This window comes from Cynara cardunculus, unplaced genomic scaffold (genome assembly GCF_001531365.2).
Source record: "Cynara cardunculus var. scolymus isolate 2C unplaced genomic scaffold, CcrdV1 Un_Scaffold_2257, whole genome shotgun sequence".
Lineage (NCBI taxonomy): Eukaryota > Viridiplantae > Streptophyta > Magnoliopsida > Asterales > Asteraceae > Cynara > Cynara cardunculus.
The window spans coordinates 1-19627 of NW_020201029.1; the positions used below are offsets into that span (position 1 = coordinate 1).

At 32.5% G+C, this 19627-nt stretch overlaps 2 protein-coding genes across 2 annotated transcripts; both read left to right on the plus strand.

Moving 5' to 3' along the window:
* Positions 1–3275: 3275 nt before the first annotated feature.
* LOC112502966 lies at positions 3276–8734 on the plus strand. Its single transcript, XM_025107009.1, has 3 exons — positions 3276–4198; positions 8576–8632; positions 8674–8734. The coding sequence occupies exons 1-3, from the start codon at positions 3276–3278 to the stop codon at positions 8732–8734; spliced, it is 1041 nt and encodes a 346-aa protein (XP_024962777.1).
* A 9331-nt stretch (positions 8735–18065) lies between these two features.
* LOC112502967 (zinc finger MYM-type protein 1-like) lies at positions 18066–18596 on the plus strand. The gene has a single exon (XM_025107011.1). The coding sequence runs from the start codon at positions 18066–18068 to the stop codon at positions 18594–18596; it is 531 nt and encodes a 176-aa protein (XP_024962779.1).
* The last annotated feature ends 1031 nt before the right edge of the window (positions 18597–19627 follow it).

Here is a 19627-nt window from a genome sequence, read left to right on the forward strand (position 1 = left end):
GCGCGCATTTTACAATAAACCTAGTCGTCTATTTATACTAGTTAGCTAATGCTAAGATAACTAACTATTACTACTTTCTAGCAAATATTCTAGCTAATAGATAATGTTTATCTTTTACATGTATAATCATTGTTTACAAGATAAACTATAATTCCAGCTGTTGATTTGTCATCTCCAGCTGTCATTATTGATGTGGCGYTTTCATCCTTATCTTTAAGTCTTCGATGTATGCATGGATGAATACTTAGAAAACCTTCTAAGTATTAGTCTGTCCATTGCATTAATGAATACACTTTCCATCGCATCATCCATCGATCTGCTGGTTGTACTTGGTCCATCGGTTCGATGGTTGCTCTTTCCATCGATGCTCTGGTTAGTCTTTCCATCGATCCAGACTTAGTCTTGTATGCCTTGATTTCTTCATCGGTCTTCTGGTTCTTCATCACTTATTGTTTTTCATTACTTTTTACATTTTGCATAATGGAGTTTAACATATAACTTATTATTAAATATATACACCTTATTAATATGTTTGACTTTTATAAAATTAAGGGGTTGTTTGGCTGTTGCTAGATGATTTGGTGCAGGATGATTAAGTGGTCAGAATGATCAAGAAACTTTTATGATGTAGTGCAAAATGAAATATAGTTGTTTGGTAATTGTTCAAAATGAAATTAGGGATCCTAATGGTTTAGGGAGACCTAAAATACAAAATCGTTCAGAGAGTTTTAAAGCCATTAAGAGACAAACTATTTTTTTTTTCCCAAACAAGATTTAACTCTTAGTGATTCAGAATGAAACTATTAAGAGGTAAACAAATAGCTCCTAAAACTTATAACCAATTTATAAATATGTCCAAAAACAAAATAAGTATTGAGTCTTATTAATGCACAATAGTAATTTATAAAACTGATAACCAACAAAATATTTTCTCATTAAATAACGATATATTACAAATTCAAAAAACTTCGATAATTTATTTATTAAAAAAAAGTTTAAAGACTTCATCACTCAAACTGTATAAAATCTAATAATTTGTTTATTTAAAAAAAGTTTAGGTACTTGCCTGTTTAGTTCAGGATATTAAATAAATTTTTTTTCTCTCCAATTTAACCTGTAATAAAAATTTGGTCTCATATCATCTCCAACAGATTTTTCATTTTAAAGAATAGAAATCAGTTATATTATTAAAATAATTATTAGTACATTTAATTAAAACATAGTCTCTCTCTCTCTCTCTCTCTCTCTCTCTCTTCCATATATTTAATTTCAAAGCTCTTTTGGTGAGAACAATTAAATATTATTTTTCACTCATAAGTTATCATTTTTAGTGAATTCTCCATATTTGAATAAATTTTCCTTTTCTCGTTTATGTTTTTTTTAGAAAAGGTTTTGATGAATCTATTGGAATTAAAAAAAACACATAAACCTTCATTTTTGAGATGCTGTTGAATATGCTTTTTTTTGGCAATTTCTAAACGGACCCCCTTTGTCAGTTTAGACCGCCCTCCCTCACAATCTTTCATTTTTATATAATTTATTTAATAATTTACACTTTACATCCTTAACTTTATTTAATAATTTACACTTTACATCATTAAATTTATTTAATTAGTTTATTTTATACCTTTTAGTTTTCTATTTTTCATTTTATACTTCGATCTTAACACATATAATTATATATTAACTAAAATATGTTTAAAAAAAAATACGTTCTAATTTTAACAAGTTACATCATTATAATCATCTCATCGATACCTTCGAAACGAGTCCAATATTGAATATTTTTTATTAAATTTATTTAATTATCTTACTTTATACCTTTTAGTTTTCTATTTTTCATTTTATACTTTGATCTTATTAACACATATAATTATATATTAACTAAAATATGTTTAAAAAATACGTTCTAATTTTAACAAGTTACATCATTATAATCGTCTCATCGATAGCTTCGAAACGAGTCCAATATTGAATATTTTTGGATTTTACTATATTTAGGTCGCTATAACGTATTGGTTAATTGATTTTTTTATCACTCATAAGTTTTTTAACATAAATAAATATTTTTGATATTTTTTATTCCAACAAATTACAACTTTAATTAGTCACCTAAATTAACATAATCTTGATTACAACTATTCTTTATATATTCTTGATACATATCAAATCTACGTTGGTATGGGACAATCCATGTACTTGCATCTGGATGTTGATGACGTGGCCAATGATGTACGAGTGTGGGCATTGAGTATTCTCCGTTTAATACCACCTTTATGTAATGGTTACCATTAACATGCACTATTGCAATTGACACGTGTTGGGATAATGACGGCGGTTGTGTCTTGAATGGTAAGTATGTCACACTGCCTGCCCTATAACTGAGAACATGCAGTATGACATTAAACCTTGAAGCAGCTAGAATTCCAATTTCAGGCATAGCGATCCAATACATTTTTGGTGCAAAGACGTTTTTCGTGAAAAAGTTCAACGCTTCGTAAATTCTTCCACATTCGTTGGCAATAACATAAGAGTAATAATGTTGATGCTCCGTTAGTTCAATCATTAACTCATGCCGAATATTGCCCCATGCGTTTTCATGACCACCCAAACAAGTAGATATGGCTCGAAATCCACAATTTCCATCACCCACTACATCTTGTATCTGTGTGATGTATGGATGAAATAAACTTGGGATTTGATCAAGAAATGAGTTTGTAAGTAATTAACTATAAGGGTATAAATTGTAAATATTAAATTTTTTACGTAGTATGTATGATATATAATAAGATAAATAAATCAAAAAATATTCAATATTGGACTCATTCTAAAGGTATCGACGAGACGATTATAATGATGTAACTTATTAAAATTAAAACGTATTTTTTAACGTATTTTAGTTAGTATACGATTATATGTATTAATATGATAATAATGTAAAATGAAAAATATAAAACTAGAAGGTATAAAGTAAATAATCATATAAGTATAAGGATTTAAATTGTAAATATATATTTATATTATTTAAATTATTCAATGTGAGTGTAGTGGTTAGTAGAGGGGTCAAAAGTTAAAATAGGGGTCCAAAAAACATCCCTTTTTTTAATTCACATTGATTAATGCTAAATATGTTTAAAAAAGGATCTCAAATAATTCGTTAGATTTTTCCTTTTCAATTTTTAATGATAAAAAAGCAAACAATTTTTTTAATCACATTGGCCCTACAACCCAATCTCCATTCAGACAAAATCACCGAGAAAACACATTTTCCGACAATGCAAACGACGAGCCGAGCCGAAGCCGAGCGGCTACTAGGAATCGCCGAGAAGCTGTTAGAAGAAAAAGATCTGAACGCCGCTCGAGATTTCGCTCTCTTAGCTCAAGAAACAGAGCCATTACTCAACGGCTCCGATAGGATCATGGCCATTGCCGACGTCTTAATCGCCGCGGATAAACAAATCACCGACAACCACCACCACTGGTACGCCATCCTCCAAATCGCTATCCATCGGAACGACGATTCCGACCTTATCAAACAACAGTATCGTCGTCTGGCCCTCCTCCTTCATCCTGATAAGAACAAATTCCCCTTCGCCGGATCTGCTTTCAAGCTCGTCAGAGATGCGTGGGAAGTTTTATCAGATTCGTCGAAAAAATCTGCATACGATGAGAAATTATTCGAGTTTTTGAAGGTAGATCTGGACGCCATGAGGAATCAGAAGGAAAAAGAGATTCAAAATCCACCGGAGAAAATGCCGGTGAGGCGGAATTCCGGTAAGGAAGGAGCGGCGGAGATACCGCCGTCAGAGAACATATGGACGTCGTGTCCGTACTGTTATAATCTGTTCGAGTACCCTAGGGTTTTTGATGGTTATTGTTTGAGATGTGCGAATTGTGAAAGGGCGTTTCAGGTAGTTGCAATTCCGCCGGAATCTATGCCGCCGCTAGTGCCTGGAAAAGAAGCTTACTACTGCTCCTTTGCGTATTTTCCGATGAGGTTCGCAGTTACTAATTCTGACACCGCTAAGACCACCACCAAGACCACCACCGTCCCCATTTGGATGCCAAACGTCAATACAGTCTCGGGGGTAGAATCCGATGAAGATTTTGGGGGCGGAAGACCACCAGAGTCACAGCCGATGCCGAAGTCGCAGAAAAAATCAGATTCTCTGACCACCGGAGTTAACATGAAAGAGAGGTAAATTGTCTTTGGAATGATTTTTTTGAGCTTGAAATCCTTGGATATTACTCCAAATCAGTGAACAGAAAGTTCAATTTTCTGGTATTTATACAAAATCATGTTCAAAATTTCATTGTTTTTTCCCCTCCGAATGATTGAAGAAATTCTTTCCACCCATTGTTTTTTATTTAATCTTTTGTTTTGTATGAACAAATGGATCTTGATCTTCAAATTTTAATCTTGCAATCTCAAATGCAACAAAAAATGAATGAATTTTGATCTTTTAATTTGTTTTCTGCAATCAGCAAAGCATCTTAAAGGAGAATGCATGAAGGAGCAAATTGCGAACCCAGATCAAATCAGAACCACCCTTGCTACACTATTCATGGCAGGGGCCGACCTATGAAGTCTTGAGTAGGTCCTATATGCTCATTCCACCTGTCATTTATTTTGGTATGAGACGTGAACTTGTTAAACTTTAAAAACAACTCTTATTCGATAACAATTACATAATAATTACAATACAAATAGTTTAATACCTTTGTAGTGAATATAAACGTTTTTTTTTCAAGTAATAAATTGATACTTCTACATACATTTTTCTAAGAAGATAAACAATTAGAACAACTCCAATCGAACAGCAAAATCCTAGTTTTGCTGTTCTTTTGGATCCAATCGCACGCCAAAAACACCAACATTTTGCCGGAGGAAGTTTGTGAACAGCATATTTGCCGTGAGACACATTCACACCAAAAGGGTGGTCCCCACCACCATTTCTTAAATAAAGAATTTTTTTAATAAATTATAAATAAATAATTACAAATATTAATTTTTTAGGTTTTTATATTTATTATGTAAATTTATATATATATATATATATATATAAAATAAATTATTAATAACACAAATATGATACCAGATAAACGTAAACATAGTTTATTAATGGAAATTTTAAAAACTAAAATACATAAATTTTGGTGTGTTTTTTTGTTGTGAAGGTTGGAGTTGCTCTTAGACATTATTTTTTGGATTCAGATCTTCTAGAAGAAAAATCATCTATTATACTTTCATAATCAAGATTTGCTATAAACTCGTTTTATTCTATTTTAACATATTTTTTTATTACCCGGACGTTCCAACATTCTTTTCTTCACTTTTTATTTATTTATTTATATAGAATCAATAAATTATTATCTGTTTTAACGATTATAATAACTATAAAGGCCCTCAACGATCGAAGGTCCTGTGCGATGGCACCATTGGTACACCCTGCTTACGACACATATGATTGTATCATTATACAATAATATACATTAGTACTTCGTTCATTAAATGAAATTTATACCAAACGATAAAAGTTTATGAACCCGATTATATATGTTTTAACATTTACCTTGCTAATCATTTTTTAGGGTTTGGCATCTTTTAGCGGGTTTGATGATTATCAATTCCGGATTTCGTATACAGATTCATATGCTATTTTATCATTTTTCAAAATATTTTTGTTTTTTAATTTGTAATACTTTTAATATAATATATGAATTGTACTTTTGTATTTTTTTTTTTATTTGTTACTCGTCTGGTTAATATCTAGTCTGGGTATTTACAATAAGGTCTCAAAAATATTGGAACGTCCCTGGGTAGAGGTAAAGTTTGCAAATATACTACTTTCCTTAGACCCTGCTTCATGGGATAAGGATGGAGATTGTATTTGGTACGTAGAACATTGACAGGACAAAACCGAACAAAACTTATTGTTGCACGTTTGGTGTGTGAGATCTCATGTTGCCTTACTGAATACCTCATCTATCCTACGTGTTTTAGAACCATGAGTCCTGTTTTGAAGCAAAGTTTTGAAGAATTTTGCTAAGTATAGAAGATTATTGAAGATTTTCTTTTGCTATGATCAAGGGGGAGTGATCGTAAAAATAATTTCTCATTTTGTTGTAAAGGAAAGAAGTTGTGGAGATTATGTGTTGAAAAGAAAAAGGGGGAGTTTACTCAAAAGTTGAAAAGAATATTATGTATATTTTAAAGAAGGAGATTCTTGAAGAAAATATTTTATCGAGTTGAGAGAACCTGATAAATTTTGTCTGGAGTTGTTTAATTTGGGAGAGAATGATTGAAGTTGTTTCAAAGATAAGAGGAGATTGTAAGGTTTTAAAGATTGAAGAAAAAGAACCTGCTGCTCAAAGAAGAAGTTTATACATTGTATTTATATATTGGGGGAGAATGTTTAAAGTCTTGAGAGATCAAAGGGGAGAATGTATAAAGATTTTCAAAGATAAATCCGAAAGATATCAAGATGCTGATATTTCTGAAGTTTGTTGCAGCCAAAGGGTCTGAAGATTTTTGCTGATATGTTTTGTTTGAACTTGCTCATAGAGCTTGTATCCAAAATGGGGGATTGTTAGGTCCAAGTTTTGTACCTAAATTGGTTGTATCCAAGCTTTATGTCCTTATGCTTATCTTGTATGTATATATAGGTGCTTTAGTATTAGATCTTGGAAGGGGTAGAATATACATATTGTAAGATTTCATCTTAGTAATTGTTGTTTGAATACAATTGGCACTAAAAGATTCTCTCTCTAAGATTTCTACTCTCTTTCTACATCTTAATTGTGTTATTGATTGTTGATCTTTGTTAGGACTGAAAATCAGTATTAAATTGTATCGTCTTGAAAGTTAAATATTGTCTATAATTGTAAAAGTCATCGTGTTTGACTTTTCTTAGATAGGTTTGACTTTGACTATGTTTAGAAGTTTGACCCTATAAATAGGGTGATATCTTTGTAAATTTAGGTAGAAAAGCTTATTTGTAAAATTTGATACGTAATATGGAGTTGACTATCCTTTGAATGAAAAAAAAAACTTATTTGTAAAATTTGATACGTAATAGAGAGTTGATTATCCTTTGAATGTTTGACTTTCTCTCTCAAAGTTCATATTAAAGTGTTCTTAAAGATTTATCAGATCTGCCATTGTTGAAGAGCATTCTTGAAGATTGATCATAACAGGGACTATGAATTGGTATCAGAGCAGAGTTTGCAAGAAATCAAGAGAAGAAATCAGTGTTTTTGAAGAATTTTTGATGATATTTTTCTGGAATTTATGTGTTCTTCATTTTTTGTTCTTCATTTTTCTTTGATTTTGATCCAATTTTTTTAAAATTTTTTGTGTTTTTGTGTCAATTTGAGGATCATAGTGTGTGTAATCTCTTCGTGAATCTTTGTTATGCACAACGATTTGCGTTTTAATCTGTGTTTTTCGTGTTTTTGGTAGTTTTTGTGATTTTTAATTTTTTTTTGTGTTCTTAATTTTTTTAGAAGTCAATGTTTTTTATCCAATTTTTGTTAAAATTTTTCTGTTTTTGAGTTTTTGATATTTTTGATCTGTTTTTTGGATTTTGTTTTGATTAATTTTGTGTTAACTCTTTCAGCCCAAATCCCAACCGGAGATTAAATCGCCCATCCAAATCAATTTCTTCAAGGCCCAACCAGTTTATCTTGCTTCTTGACCGGACAAGTGAGCGATTTAAATTAAATCGCACGCAAGATTATATTTCTTTTGTCCGGAGTTTTTATCGCTCAAAGGAACTTCTGGGAAGTTTGGATTGATCGAATTCTAAATCGCTCACTGTATATTGCTCGATTCATCCGAATTTGAGGTAAATCATTCAAGTACTTGTCTGATTTCAGTCTAAATCACATACCATTTCAGCGGATTTGTGAGCGATTTAGTGATTAGGGTTGAGCAGATATTTGAGCGACTTAGTGTTAGTGTTAAGCGGACTTTTGATCGGATTAGTTTATCGTTCAATTTTCATCTAAATTTTCTATCTAAATAGTTCACCCTTTGAGCGAATTCGGTCAATGAGAGGAAATAGTGGTGAGCGATTTACTGACCGATTTAGGATTACCTTTGAGCGATTTAGAGTTTAAGCTTGAGCGATTTAGTACTTAGCATTTTGTTCATCGAAGTATCCGGTTTAATAAATCGTTCAATCCATATTGTCCGGATTCTTAATCGTTCACTGTTTTGCATACCTATGAAGCTAATTTGAAATTGTTTGATTTGAAATTTACATTACAGAATCTGTTTGAGTCCAATTTAGTGACCGAAGCTTATTCGATTTTGGTTGGATTTGTTACTTGGTGTAAGAATTGTCATCTACAGGTTCTGTGTTTGTTCTTGAATTTATCTTGACCGATTTGAAACAGTGTGCAGGCAATGAGTTTCTGGTTATTACAGTTCTAGTAGCTGATTCGAACCATCAATACTTTTGTCCTTGATTCTTGACTAGTTGTAGCCTGATACATCGTGGGTGAAAGACAACAACAGCTCTGTTTATCAATTTCGTTTTTTGAACATTTGATTCATTGCTATCTGTAACAGTTGCTGTTTGATTTTTGAAGTTTTGGATCATCTTGACAGCTTTTATCAGCTACACAGGTACATTGTTTTGACTTTGAGCTTCTTGCTGTTGGTCCTAGATGGATTGCTTCCAGTGGTAGTGCTGGTGCATTGCCCAAATATCTGTGTTTGTGGATTTGAGGACTGGAACATCAGATTCTTTGTGCTCTTGATATCAAATTTAAGGTTTTGGTTTTATTGGTGTCACTTTGTGCTTATATATCAAATTTTGAGGATTGGAACAGTAGGTAAAGAGTTTTACTTTTGCTAAAACAATCTTGAATTTTGAATCTGTTATCCATGTCTAGAAATCTGCCTGTATAAATAGTTCTTGTCTGGAAATAGTATAAAGAGTTAATCAACCTGTGTGGAAACTTTCTGCCAATTGATGCTACTCTGGGCTGGTTTGTAAAGGATGCAAACATACAGGTTTCCCAGCCACTTGTCAAATTAGTTGTTTCAAATTCAGCTGGTAGTTTCACACAAATACTTTCTTTTGGGATTGAAGATTCAGTTTTTAGACTTGAGATTTTGTTGTGATTGAGTTTTGATATCACACTAGGCTGCTGTAATTTCTTTGTTTTAACAGTAGGTTTCTATACAGCATGTTTAGGTAGCTTTGAGTGGACTTGAGAGGTTGTTAATTGATTGTTGTGTGTTGACCAGGTTTCTGCAGTGATCAAAAAGCTTGTATAGTGAACAGTTTTTGTTTGTATGTTTTAGGCAGTAGGTTTTCAACCATCTCTCGACTTAAACTTGATTCACGGACATCTTCACCTGGATACAGTTTGATATTCTGTTTGAATTCATCTTGATTGCAAAATCTGTAAATTGAATTTGACTTGGTTGTTTTGGACAGATTAGCGTTGGATTATTGTTTCATTTTGGTTCAAGATTAAATCATACAGAATCTGTTTACCAGCTTCTCCATTTCCAAGTGTTGTTGTCATTCAGGACGAAGCACAAACAGAGACTGCTAGAGGAAGCTGCACAGATACTTATTGGTTGTGAATCAAGGATTGTAACAGCTCTTACACGCTACCAAGCAAAGAACTCCTTTCAACATCAACCATTTGAATTGACCAAGAATTTCATTTGGTGTAATCATATTAAGGGATTTTGTTACGGTTTTTAATTAGTTTGTAATTGGGTCATATATTCACGAACTATGTTCTCGGACTATCTTTTAGCTATATCTTTGTAACTGTTTTTGTTTTGGTTTTTGAATAGTTTTATTGGGCTTGTTTCATCTTGTTTTTTTTTTGTGTTTTAATATTTGTTTAGATTTTAATTTTGGATCATTTTATTTATTTGTTTCTGTTTGTGTTTTAAACTGTTTGAGAATCGTTGAACTGTTTTCTGTCGTGTAAACTGTTTTTCCATCAGTTTCAACTGTCTTTGACTGTTTTTAACAGTTTTTAACTGTTTTCAACAGTTTTGACAGTTTTTACTGATTTTTGACAGTTTTTCGTCGATTTGCTTATTTCTCAACAGTTTTTTTTTTGTGTTTTCTGTTATTTTTTTAGCTTAACTATTCCTGATCTTTTTTACTGATTTCACTGCATAGATTCTATAACTGATCAATCTATTTTTTTTAATGGCAGATATCCTAAAGGAGATGAGAGCTAAGATTGTTGAGTTGGAAAAGAGCATTGTGAACTATAAAGAGAAATACATAAATATGTATACTAAGAATTATGCTAATGAGGAATGTATTAAAGATTTGAATCGGGAGCATAAAGAAATATTAGAAAGAGTTGAGAATGATTACAAGTATCAGATTAATAAACTTGAAAAATCCTTGGATGATGTCAAAATAGAATGTGAAAAAGAGTTAGAAACATGGAGTAAGGCTAATAAAGATCTTTTCAATAAACTCCAAGAGGTTAGAAGTGCACTTTCAATTGAGAAAAACTCTCCAAGGAATAATATAGAGACAAAGGATTTAACTGAGAAGGTTCATAAATCTGAAAGTGATCTGATTGAGCTAAGAAAGCTTTTGAATTTAGAGAAAGAAAAGGTTTTGAAAGTGGAGAAGGATTTGAATATTGAAAGGAAAGTTTTAGAGAAAGAAAAGAATAAGATTATAGAGATTGAGAAAAGATTTGATTCTGAACGAAAATCCTTTGAGAATAAGATTAACTCTCTCGAGCTGAACGCAAAGATATTGTTAAAGCAAATCTCGGATTTTGTGCAGCTGATCATCTTGGAATGAGCCAAGACTGATAAAGAAAAGAAAGACATCTCCGAAGATTGCCATAGTCAATTACAGAAATTGTCTAAAAGCATTGATCGAAAGCAAAAGGCTTTAGACGAAGAGAAAAGGCAATTTGCTCTTGAGAAAAGAAATACTTCAAAGAAGTATACAACAATTGCTAAAGATCTTGCAAATAAGAAAAAGTGGCTTGACATTGCCTTGGAGAATGAAAAGAGTAGCTCAGATGAAGGGAAACGAGAGTTAATAGATCAGAAGAGAAAGTTTGAAATGATACAGAAGGAGTTAGAAGGTAAACTCCTGGACACTACAAGTAAATTGTCTGATCTAAAGACAGACCTTGAAACTGAGATGAAGATGAGAACTGAACTGAAAATTAAATTTGATTTAGTTACTGCTGAAAGAGACTAGCTTTTACAAAAAGTCAAAGACTTTTCGTGTGCTAAAAGCCCAACTGGTTCTCAATCACAGTGTAAAACCAGCTTTTATGATTGTTCCAATTCGAACAATTATTTAAGTAGTCCTAAATCTACTGTTTCTAAGAATTATTCTCGTTCTTCTAATCAGTATTATCAAGGATATGTCATTGGATCACCCAATTACTCTTCAAAGGTTAAAAGCATTTGGGTTAATAAGTCTGAATCTGTTTTATCTCAGAACTCTGTTGTTACTAACAATCTTCCTTGCTTTGTGAGATCCACTTCTGATTTGATTCATCTCAGCAAGAGAAAAATCATGTGCTCCACATGCAAATCAACAGATTTTGTGAATAAGAAGATCTATAACAGATGGAGTACAAATAACAGATATCAGAATAATTCGATTGATAATAACATGTATGATCATAATTACTGGTACGGTTCATATCTTATTCCTAATCATCCTGTTAATAGCGCTAAAAAGAAAATATCTTATAGAAATAAATGGTTTGGAAATTTTAGCATACCCCAACCTGATACTAACAAAATAGGACCCAAGTTCGTTTGGGAACCAAAATCTACTTAATCTGGTTTTGCAGGTGTGTCCATTTTGTGCTGATCAGAATATCATTTCAGTGATACACCAATGCAGGGGGAGTTGTAATTTATTCCAAACGAGGCTTCTGTACATTTCAGTTCAGGACCCGTGCTTTACCGAGTGTTGTTTTTAAATACTCAGTTTAGAACCTGTGCTTACAATGTTTCAATTTTTTTATTCTCTTGAGCTTAACTGAATCATTACTTAAATCTGTTTTCTAGGGGGAGTCTCTACAAATTTTCAATAAATGTTTTTGGAAAATGATTTTTTTTGGTAACGAGTACATTTTCCTAAACAAGTATTTCCTGAGATTTTACTTCTGTAATTTCTCGTCGTACATAACTCCAATACCTGGTTCAGCTATTCTTCAAAATGTTATTATCACGTCTCTTATAAGATAATCATTTTCGGTGATAATACACTCGTTTGTATTCAACTTTGTTTTCTGATATATTTTTTACATTGATACATATACATTCGATAATTTTTGAATATCAGAATCTGTAAACTTATTCTTACAGATCTTCATTCATTTCTCTCAAATATCGAATAATCTAATCGTTGTCGCATCATTCTTTCGTTATTTGTGCTTAAAGCCACATTTCTTGATCAATTTTTATTTGATCATTGTGCTTTAATGAAATAATATTTTGATCAACCATTGTGATCAAATGTGCATAACGTTAAATTTTAGGAGGGACTGAGTGCTTATCAGAAATATCTCTATGGAATGTTAAAACCGACATATCTACCCAAGAGGACAACCATATCTGAGTGAGCTTAAATACAAAAGGGTTTGTGTGCTGAGATTAAAATGAAAATGAGAGGGGTAGTGTTGTGAGCTAAAAGAATTGATGAGAGTTGTGTCAGGATTAAAAGAATACGAAAATCTTGTTCCAAACTTATATAATCCGGGCATACCACACAATCTATTAGTTCTCAATTCTTTCGAGACTAATATTGAAAAAGACAAAGCCCAGGCCAATTCTCGTCACAACCCCACCAACTTCTCATTTATCTCTCAAAAGATAAGTGTTTCAATAACACTTGGGACACGCAACTCATCATCTATCAGTTTCTCATTTGGAGAAAGTTGATATTGAATCAGAAGGATATATGTCCCCCCTTCAAGTATTTTTTATCACATATTGAGTCTGATAAATTTGTGTAGTCCACACGATTTATCTTTTTGAGCCTAAACATAAGCATTAGTTGCTTTATTTTTCTACATTACACATATTTAGCATTTTATATGTTAATTTGCCAAAACATTCATAGATATGCTATTTTTTAGCTATCAATGATTGAATGGAAGACCTGGYGAGATGAGCATCAAAAAGTCTCATATATATAGTACATCAGTTGTACTGAGTATATCTGTTATACTCACAGGCCAATCTTTTTATAAGATTGAAAACAATTTCATTGGTTGAAATTGGTTGTTACCTTCACATTCCCTTAATTTGAAAAGATTAAATACGTGGATTTGCAAAGATCTACTTAAAATTTCATGAATTGACGGTTTACGCGGAAGATTTCATTCATCTTATGTATGATGGAATGATTCTCATTTCATCATAAGGGGGAGTATGTAATAATGAATGAAATATTGATTTCCAAACTTTTTAAAGGGAATCTGATGCAAAGATCAACGAGGAGTAACTTCGAAATTGGCAAAAGACTCAAAAAAAGTACGACTGGAGATAATTACAGAAAGATTATTCATGTGCTACAATGACTGAGAGATGTTGAATGTGAAGATCATCTTTTCATCAGTTTACTGAAGATTAATTATGAATATTCTTTGAAGATCAAATCTTGTACATTGTTTCTGATGATTACTGTTCTACATTGTCAAAAGAGAAGATCGTCGCTGTTCTACATTCGAGGGGGAGAATGCTAGAAGATCGTTCTCAACAGATAATTGTTTGAAGATTTCAAGTTGAAATTTGTTTTTGAAGATGTCATAATGTGCTTAAAGTTTCAAAGTTCAAACAGGACTCAAAGCGCAGAATTTCTTTCAAGTCTGAATACAAAGGGGGAGAATGTTAGAACTGAAAATCAGTATTAAATTGTATTCGTCTTGAAAGTTAAATATTGTCTATAATTATAAAAGTCATCGTGTTTGACTTTTCTTAGATATGTTTGACTTTGACTATGTTTAGAAGTTTGACCCTATAAATAGGGTGATGTCTTTGTAAATTTAGGTAGAAAAACTTATTTGTAAAATTTGATACGTAATAAAGAGTTGACTATCCTTTGAAAAAAAAAAGCTTATTTGTAAAATTTGATACGTAATAGAGAGTTGACTATCCTTTGAATGTTTGACTTTCTCTCTCAAAGTTCATATTAAAGTGTTCTTAAAGATTTATCAGATCTGCCATTGTTGAAGAGCAGTCTTGAAGATTGATTATAACAGGGACTATCAATCTTGGATCATAAGAATTGGTTATTGATTAATCCATTTCGGGGATTATCAATTGGTTTCAGAGCAAGTTACAACAGCTTAGAGATGGATTGAATCGAATTGCATTTTATTTAGACAATTCTGGACTATTCTTGCTCATAACTTTTTAGTTACTATTTTGATTCGATTTTACATAATCTGTTTGAGTTTTGATGATTGTTTGATGGTATTGTGTGCATATTTTCAATTGGAATTGAGTAGAATCATTCAATTTCAAAATTGAATTGATTTTAAGGATCAAGTTTGAATTTTTTTGAGATTTGAGTTCTTGATGTGTTCTTGAACTGTTTGGGTGATTTTCATTAAAATTGAGATCTGTTTTTGGAATGAATTGTTCTGAAAACTTGTTTATGTTCATCTTGCGAATCATTTGTGTTGATTTTATTCAATTTTGGTGTAATTTTGAGTGTTCTTGGATTGATTTATGTATTTTCCTAATTGTTTCTTTCATCTCCTGATGAACATATTCATCAAGTGATAAGAATCAGTCATCGGCTGTTGAATATCTTTGTTGACCGATTAGTTGTGTTTTGTGTGATAAAAGGTTTTTGATCGGTTAAGTGTTGTTCTATAAGGAGTCATATCCCGTCAAAATCTGTTTGATAAGGAGTGTTGATCGATAAGAGATTGTAATCGGTAAAGGTGACCGATAAGACTTTGTACGATAAAGCCTGTCCGACAAGGTGAGTTGATCAATAAAGAAAGTGTGTGATAAGGTGTGTTGTTCAACAAGATTGTGATCAATAAAAGTTGTCCGATAACCTTGTTTAGGAGATATACTTTTTGTCCGATAAAGACTTGAATAATAAGTGTTTTGGGTGATAAAGGTTGACAAAGCAGGTTTGTCCGATAACTTGTTGGGAGTTATATCTTTGTTTGTCCGATAATGAAGTTTTGAGAGTTTAAAGTGTTGTCTGATTAGTAAAGTTGTTAATTTGTGTTCTAAGCTTTGAACTGTAAAAAGATCAAAAGTGTGATTAATCAATTTTGAAATATTTTGTAATGACTTTAAGGATTGAAAGAGAGAATAAGGAATTGAAAGAGAGTGTTTCTGAACTTGAAAAGAAATTGAAAAAGAAACAAGACAAATATGTTGAAATGTTTTACGAAAACCATTCTAATCTTTGTTGGGCAAAAAGATTTGGTTAAAGAAAATGAGCAATTTCTTGAAGAAAAGAAGCTTTGAAAGGAAGAAATTGGTTAATTTATGTCTAGAGGATTTTTATCTGATCTCCATGCAAGGAATGTTGAGCAGATAAAGAAAAATTCTGAATTGACATCAAGGGTTTATGAAGCTGAGAGAGCTTTAAATTTAGAAAGAAGAATTCATGAAAAGGAAAGGAAAAGATTAATTGAACTAGAAAATTTGTTAGAGTATGATAGTTTGAATTTTGATAAAAAGGGAATTGAGAAGAAAATGAAAAAGTTTTATGAAGCTGAAAATAAATTTGATGCTGAAAAGAAGATTCTTGAAAGCAAAATTAGAGTTCTTGAGCTGAACAATGCAAAACTTTCAGAGAATTTTTTTGAATTTGAAAATATAATTATTTTGGATAGAGCCAAATTTGAGAATGAGAAGAAAGATTTAATGAAAGAGTCTGAGAAGAAATATCTGGAACTTTCCAAGAGCATTGTTGCTGATAAGAAGAGTCTGGATGTAGAAACAAAAACATTGCTACTGAAAGAAAGAATAATGCGAAGAAGAATGCAGTTATTGCCAAGGAGCTAATTGAGAAAAAGAAATGGTTAGACATTGCTTCTGATAATGAAAAGGGAAGTTTTGAGAAAAAATGAAAGAATTTGAAAATGAAAGAAAAAGCTTTGAAAAGGAAAGATCAGATTTGGAAGGTAAGATTTCTGAAACATTAAAGAAATTATCTGATTTAAAAATTGATCTTGTATCTGAAATAAATATTAAATCTGAGTTTAAAAAGAAATATGATTTAGTTACTGAAGAAAGAGATCAATTGCTAAAGAAAGTAAAATAATTTTCTGAAACAAATACTTCAAGCCAGGGGCGGATGTACTACAAGAGGGTTGGCGTCCTGGGCCCCTAACAAAAATTAAATAGGAAAGCCCAAAAAAAAAATTTACTTGTATTTTTTAATTAAATGTATTTGGGCCCCCAACAACATGAGGCAAGAGTCCCCTCTTCAGTGTAGGAAACGAGATACGAGCCTACTGCCTGCGACCAGACCTCACTTCTTCTCTTCTTCTTCATCGGCTGCAACCTCACTAGTCACTTCTTCTCTTCTTCTTCATCGCTGCGACAGAGAGAGTGCGACTTCACGTCCTCACCTGCCGACCTACGACTTGCGAGCCTGCGAGCTGCGAGTGATGTGTGATGTGCGACTGACAAATTGAGACTGACTGACTGTGCTGTCTGCTGTGCGACTGCGGACAGCGGACTGCCGAGTGCCGACTGTGCTCTCGCCTCTCGTTTGTTCCTTCTTGGTCTTGGCCTCTTGGGTAAAGATTCTAAATTTCTAATTTCCAACTTCAATTAGTAGTATTTTAGGTTAATTTTGTGGTAATTGGTAATTGGTAAATGCTTTAGGTTAGGTATTTATTTTAGGTTAATTTTGTTGGTTAATTTTGTGGTAATTGGTAATTGGTAAATGCTTTAGGTTAGGTATTTATTTTAGGTTAATTTTGTGGTAATTGGTAAATGCTTTATGTTAATTTTGTTGGTTAATTTTGTGGTAATTGGTAAATGCTTTAGGTTAGGTATTTTAGGTTAATTTTGTTGGTTAATTTTGTGGTAATTGGTAAATGCTTTAGGTTAGATATTTTAGGTTAATTTTGTTGGTTAATTTTGTAGGTAATTTTGTAGGCAATTAGGCAAATCAAATGGAAATGTCAAATTTTAGGTTAATTTTGTAGGCAAATAAAAATGTTACTAAACCATTGATTTTTATCTTGTTATTGTTATTGCTAGAAAAAAATGGAAAGATTTTTTAAAAGGAAAGCATCAACACCTGAATTGAGCTCTGCTCCTTCGATGCCTTGCGAAATTGATTTGAACGATCTTCCTTGGGATCCGGCCGATAGGAAAAAGATTTTGGAATATCATCCTAATCAAATGGATGAAATAAGGAGAAAATATTTGCTTAGAGGACCTTGTGAACCACGGGGTCATGCATTTCCAAAAAAATTTGCCGGGAGTAAAGGAAGACGTTTTTGTCCGACTTGGTTTGATTAATATGCTAATTGGTTGGAGTATAATGTAAAAACGGATAGAGCTTTTTGTTTGTGTTGTTATTTGTTTAGAGATCATTACGTAGGACAATGTGGGAGTGATGCTTTTGTGACAGATGGTTTTAATAGTCGGAATAAAACGAAAAGACTTGGTCTTCATGTCGGCGACATCAATAGTTTTCACAATAGAGCACTTAAGAAAAGTGAGAATCTAATGAGCCAAGATCGATCTATTGTTGTTGCCTTTCATAAGAAAACTGAGAAGGAGAAGAATGAGCACTGAATACGATTAGATGCTTCAATTAAGGCTTGTAGGTTCTTGTTGAAGAATGCATTGCCCTTTCGTGGTCACGATGAATATGAAATGTCTATCTCTAAAGGCATGTTCTTGGAAACATTAGCCTTAATTGGTGATTGCAATGAGGATGTAGGTAAARTTATATTAAAAAATGCTCCAAAGAATAATCAAATGGTGTCTCCAAGTATTCAAAAAGATATTGCTGCTTGTTTTGCAAATCAAATACTCAAATTCATTCGTAAAGAAGTTGGTGATGATGTGTTCTCATTGCTAGTTGATGAGTCATGTGACGGGGACATTTTCTTCAATTCTTAAATCTGCCATTGATAGTTTATTTGCTGAACATGGATTGAGTTTGAAACAGGTAAGAGGGCAAGGTTATGACAGAGCAAGCAATATGCGGGGTGAGTTCAATGGATTAAAGGCCTTGATCTTGAATGAAAATAGCTCGGCATATTATATCCATTGTTTTGCTCACCAACTTCAATTAGTTGTTGTGGCGGTTGCCAATAAACATGACGGAGTTGAGAACTTTTTTAATATGTTAGGAATGGTGATCAATGTGGTGAATGCTTCTTGCAAGCGTAAAGACATGCTTCGACAAAGTTACAAAGATAGAGTGCAAGAAGCAATTGGTAAGTGTGAAATTGATACTGGAACAAGGAAATGCCAAGAGCTTTCTCTTATAAGAGCCGGAGATACACGGTGGGGTTCTCAATACAAAACCATTTTGAGCTTGATTGCTTTGTTTCCGAATGTTGTTGAAGTGCTCCGATATGTTGAAGAGGACGGGGATAATGTGTTTTAGTCACACTCAAGCAACTGGCATTTTAGCATATTTGAAGACATTTGATTTTGTGATTTATTTGCATTTGATGTTTCATATTTTAGAGCTCACAGACTTGTTGTCACGGGCTCTTCAAAAAAAGGATCAAGATATTTTGGAAGCGGTTTCATTGATAAGAGGAACCAAACAACTATTGCAACAATTTAGAGAAACTGGTTTTGATCCACTTTTGAAGAAAATGTATTCTTTTTGTGAAGCAAATGGTATTAAGGCTTTGGATATGGAAGACCGTTATTCAAAAAACGGAAGATAAATGACCAACATCACCAATTGTCATTATTACAAGTTTGATATTTTCAACACTGTTATGGACATGCAAATTCAAGAGTTTGGGGATCGATTTAGTGAGGTAAGTACTGAATTGCTTAAAAATATAGTAGTTTTGAGTCCATGCGATTCATTTTCGCAATTCAATGTATCAGATTTATTGAAGTTGAGTGAGTTGTATCCTCAAGATTTTAGTCATATGGAAAGGATCGCTCTTGAGAAACAACTTAACATGTATTATTTGATTGTGCGTCAAGATGAAAGATTTGCCAATTTGAGTGGTATTGCCGAGCTCGCTAGACTGCTAGTGGAAACAAAAAAGCATCAAACTTATCCTCTAGTATATCGGTTATTGAAGTTGGCTTTGGTTTTGCCAGTTGCTACTGCAACAGTCGAAAGATGTTTTTCTGCTATGAAGATTGTGAAGTCAGATTTGCGCAACAAAATCGGTGATGAATTTTTGAATGCTGCAATGATATGTATTATAGAAAAAAGAAGCACTTCTCGCAGTTTCAAATGATGATGTAATTACACAATTTCAAAAGATGAAGAGTCGTAGGGCACAGTTGTAAGAGGTAACTTTTTATCATTTTGTATGAAATTGAAGTTAATTATTATTTTATTTTATATCGTGCCCCCTACAATATATTTTTCTGCATCCGCCACTGCTTCAAGCTCAACTGATTCTCATTCTAAGTGTAAACCTGCTTGAATGACAATTCTAG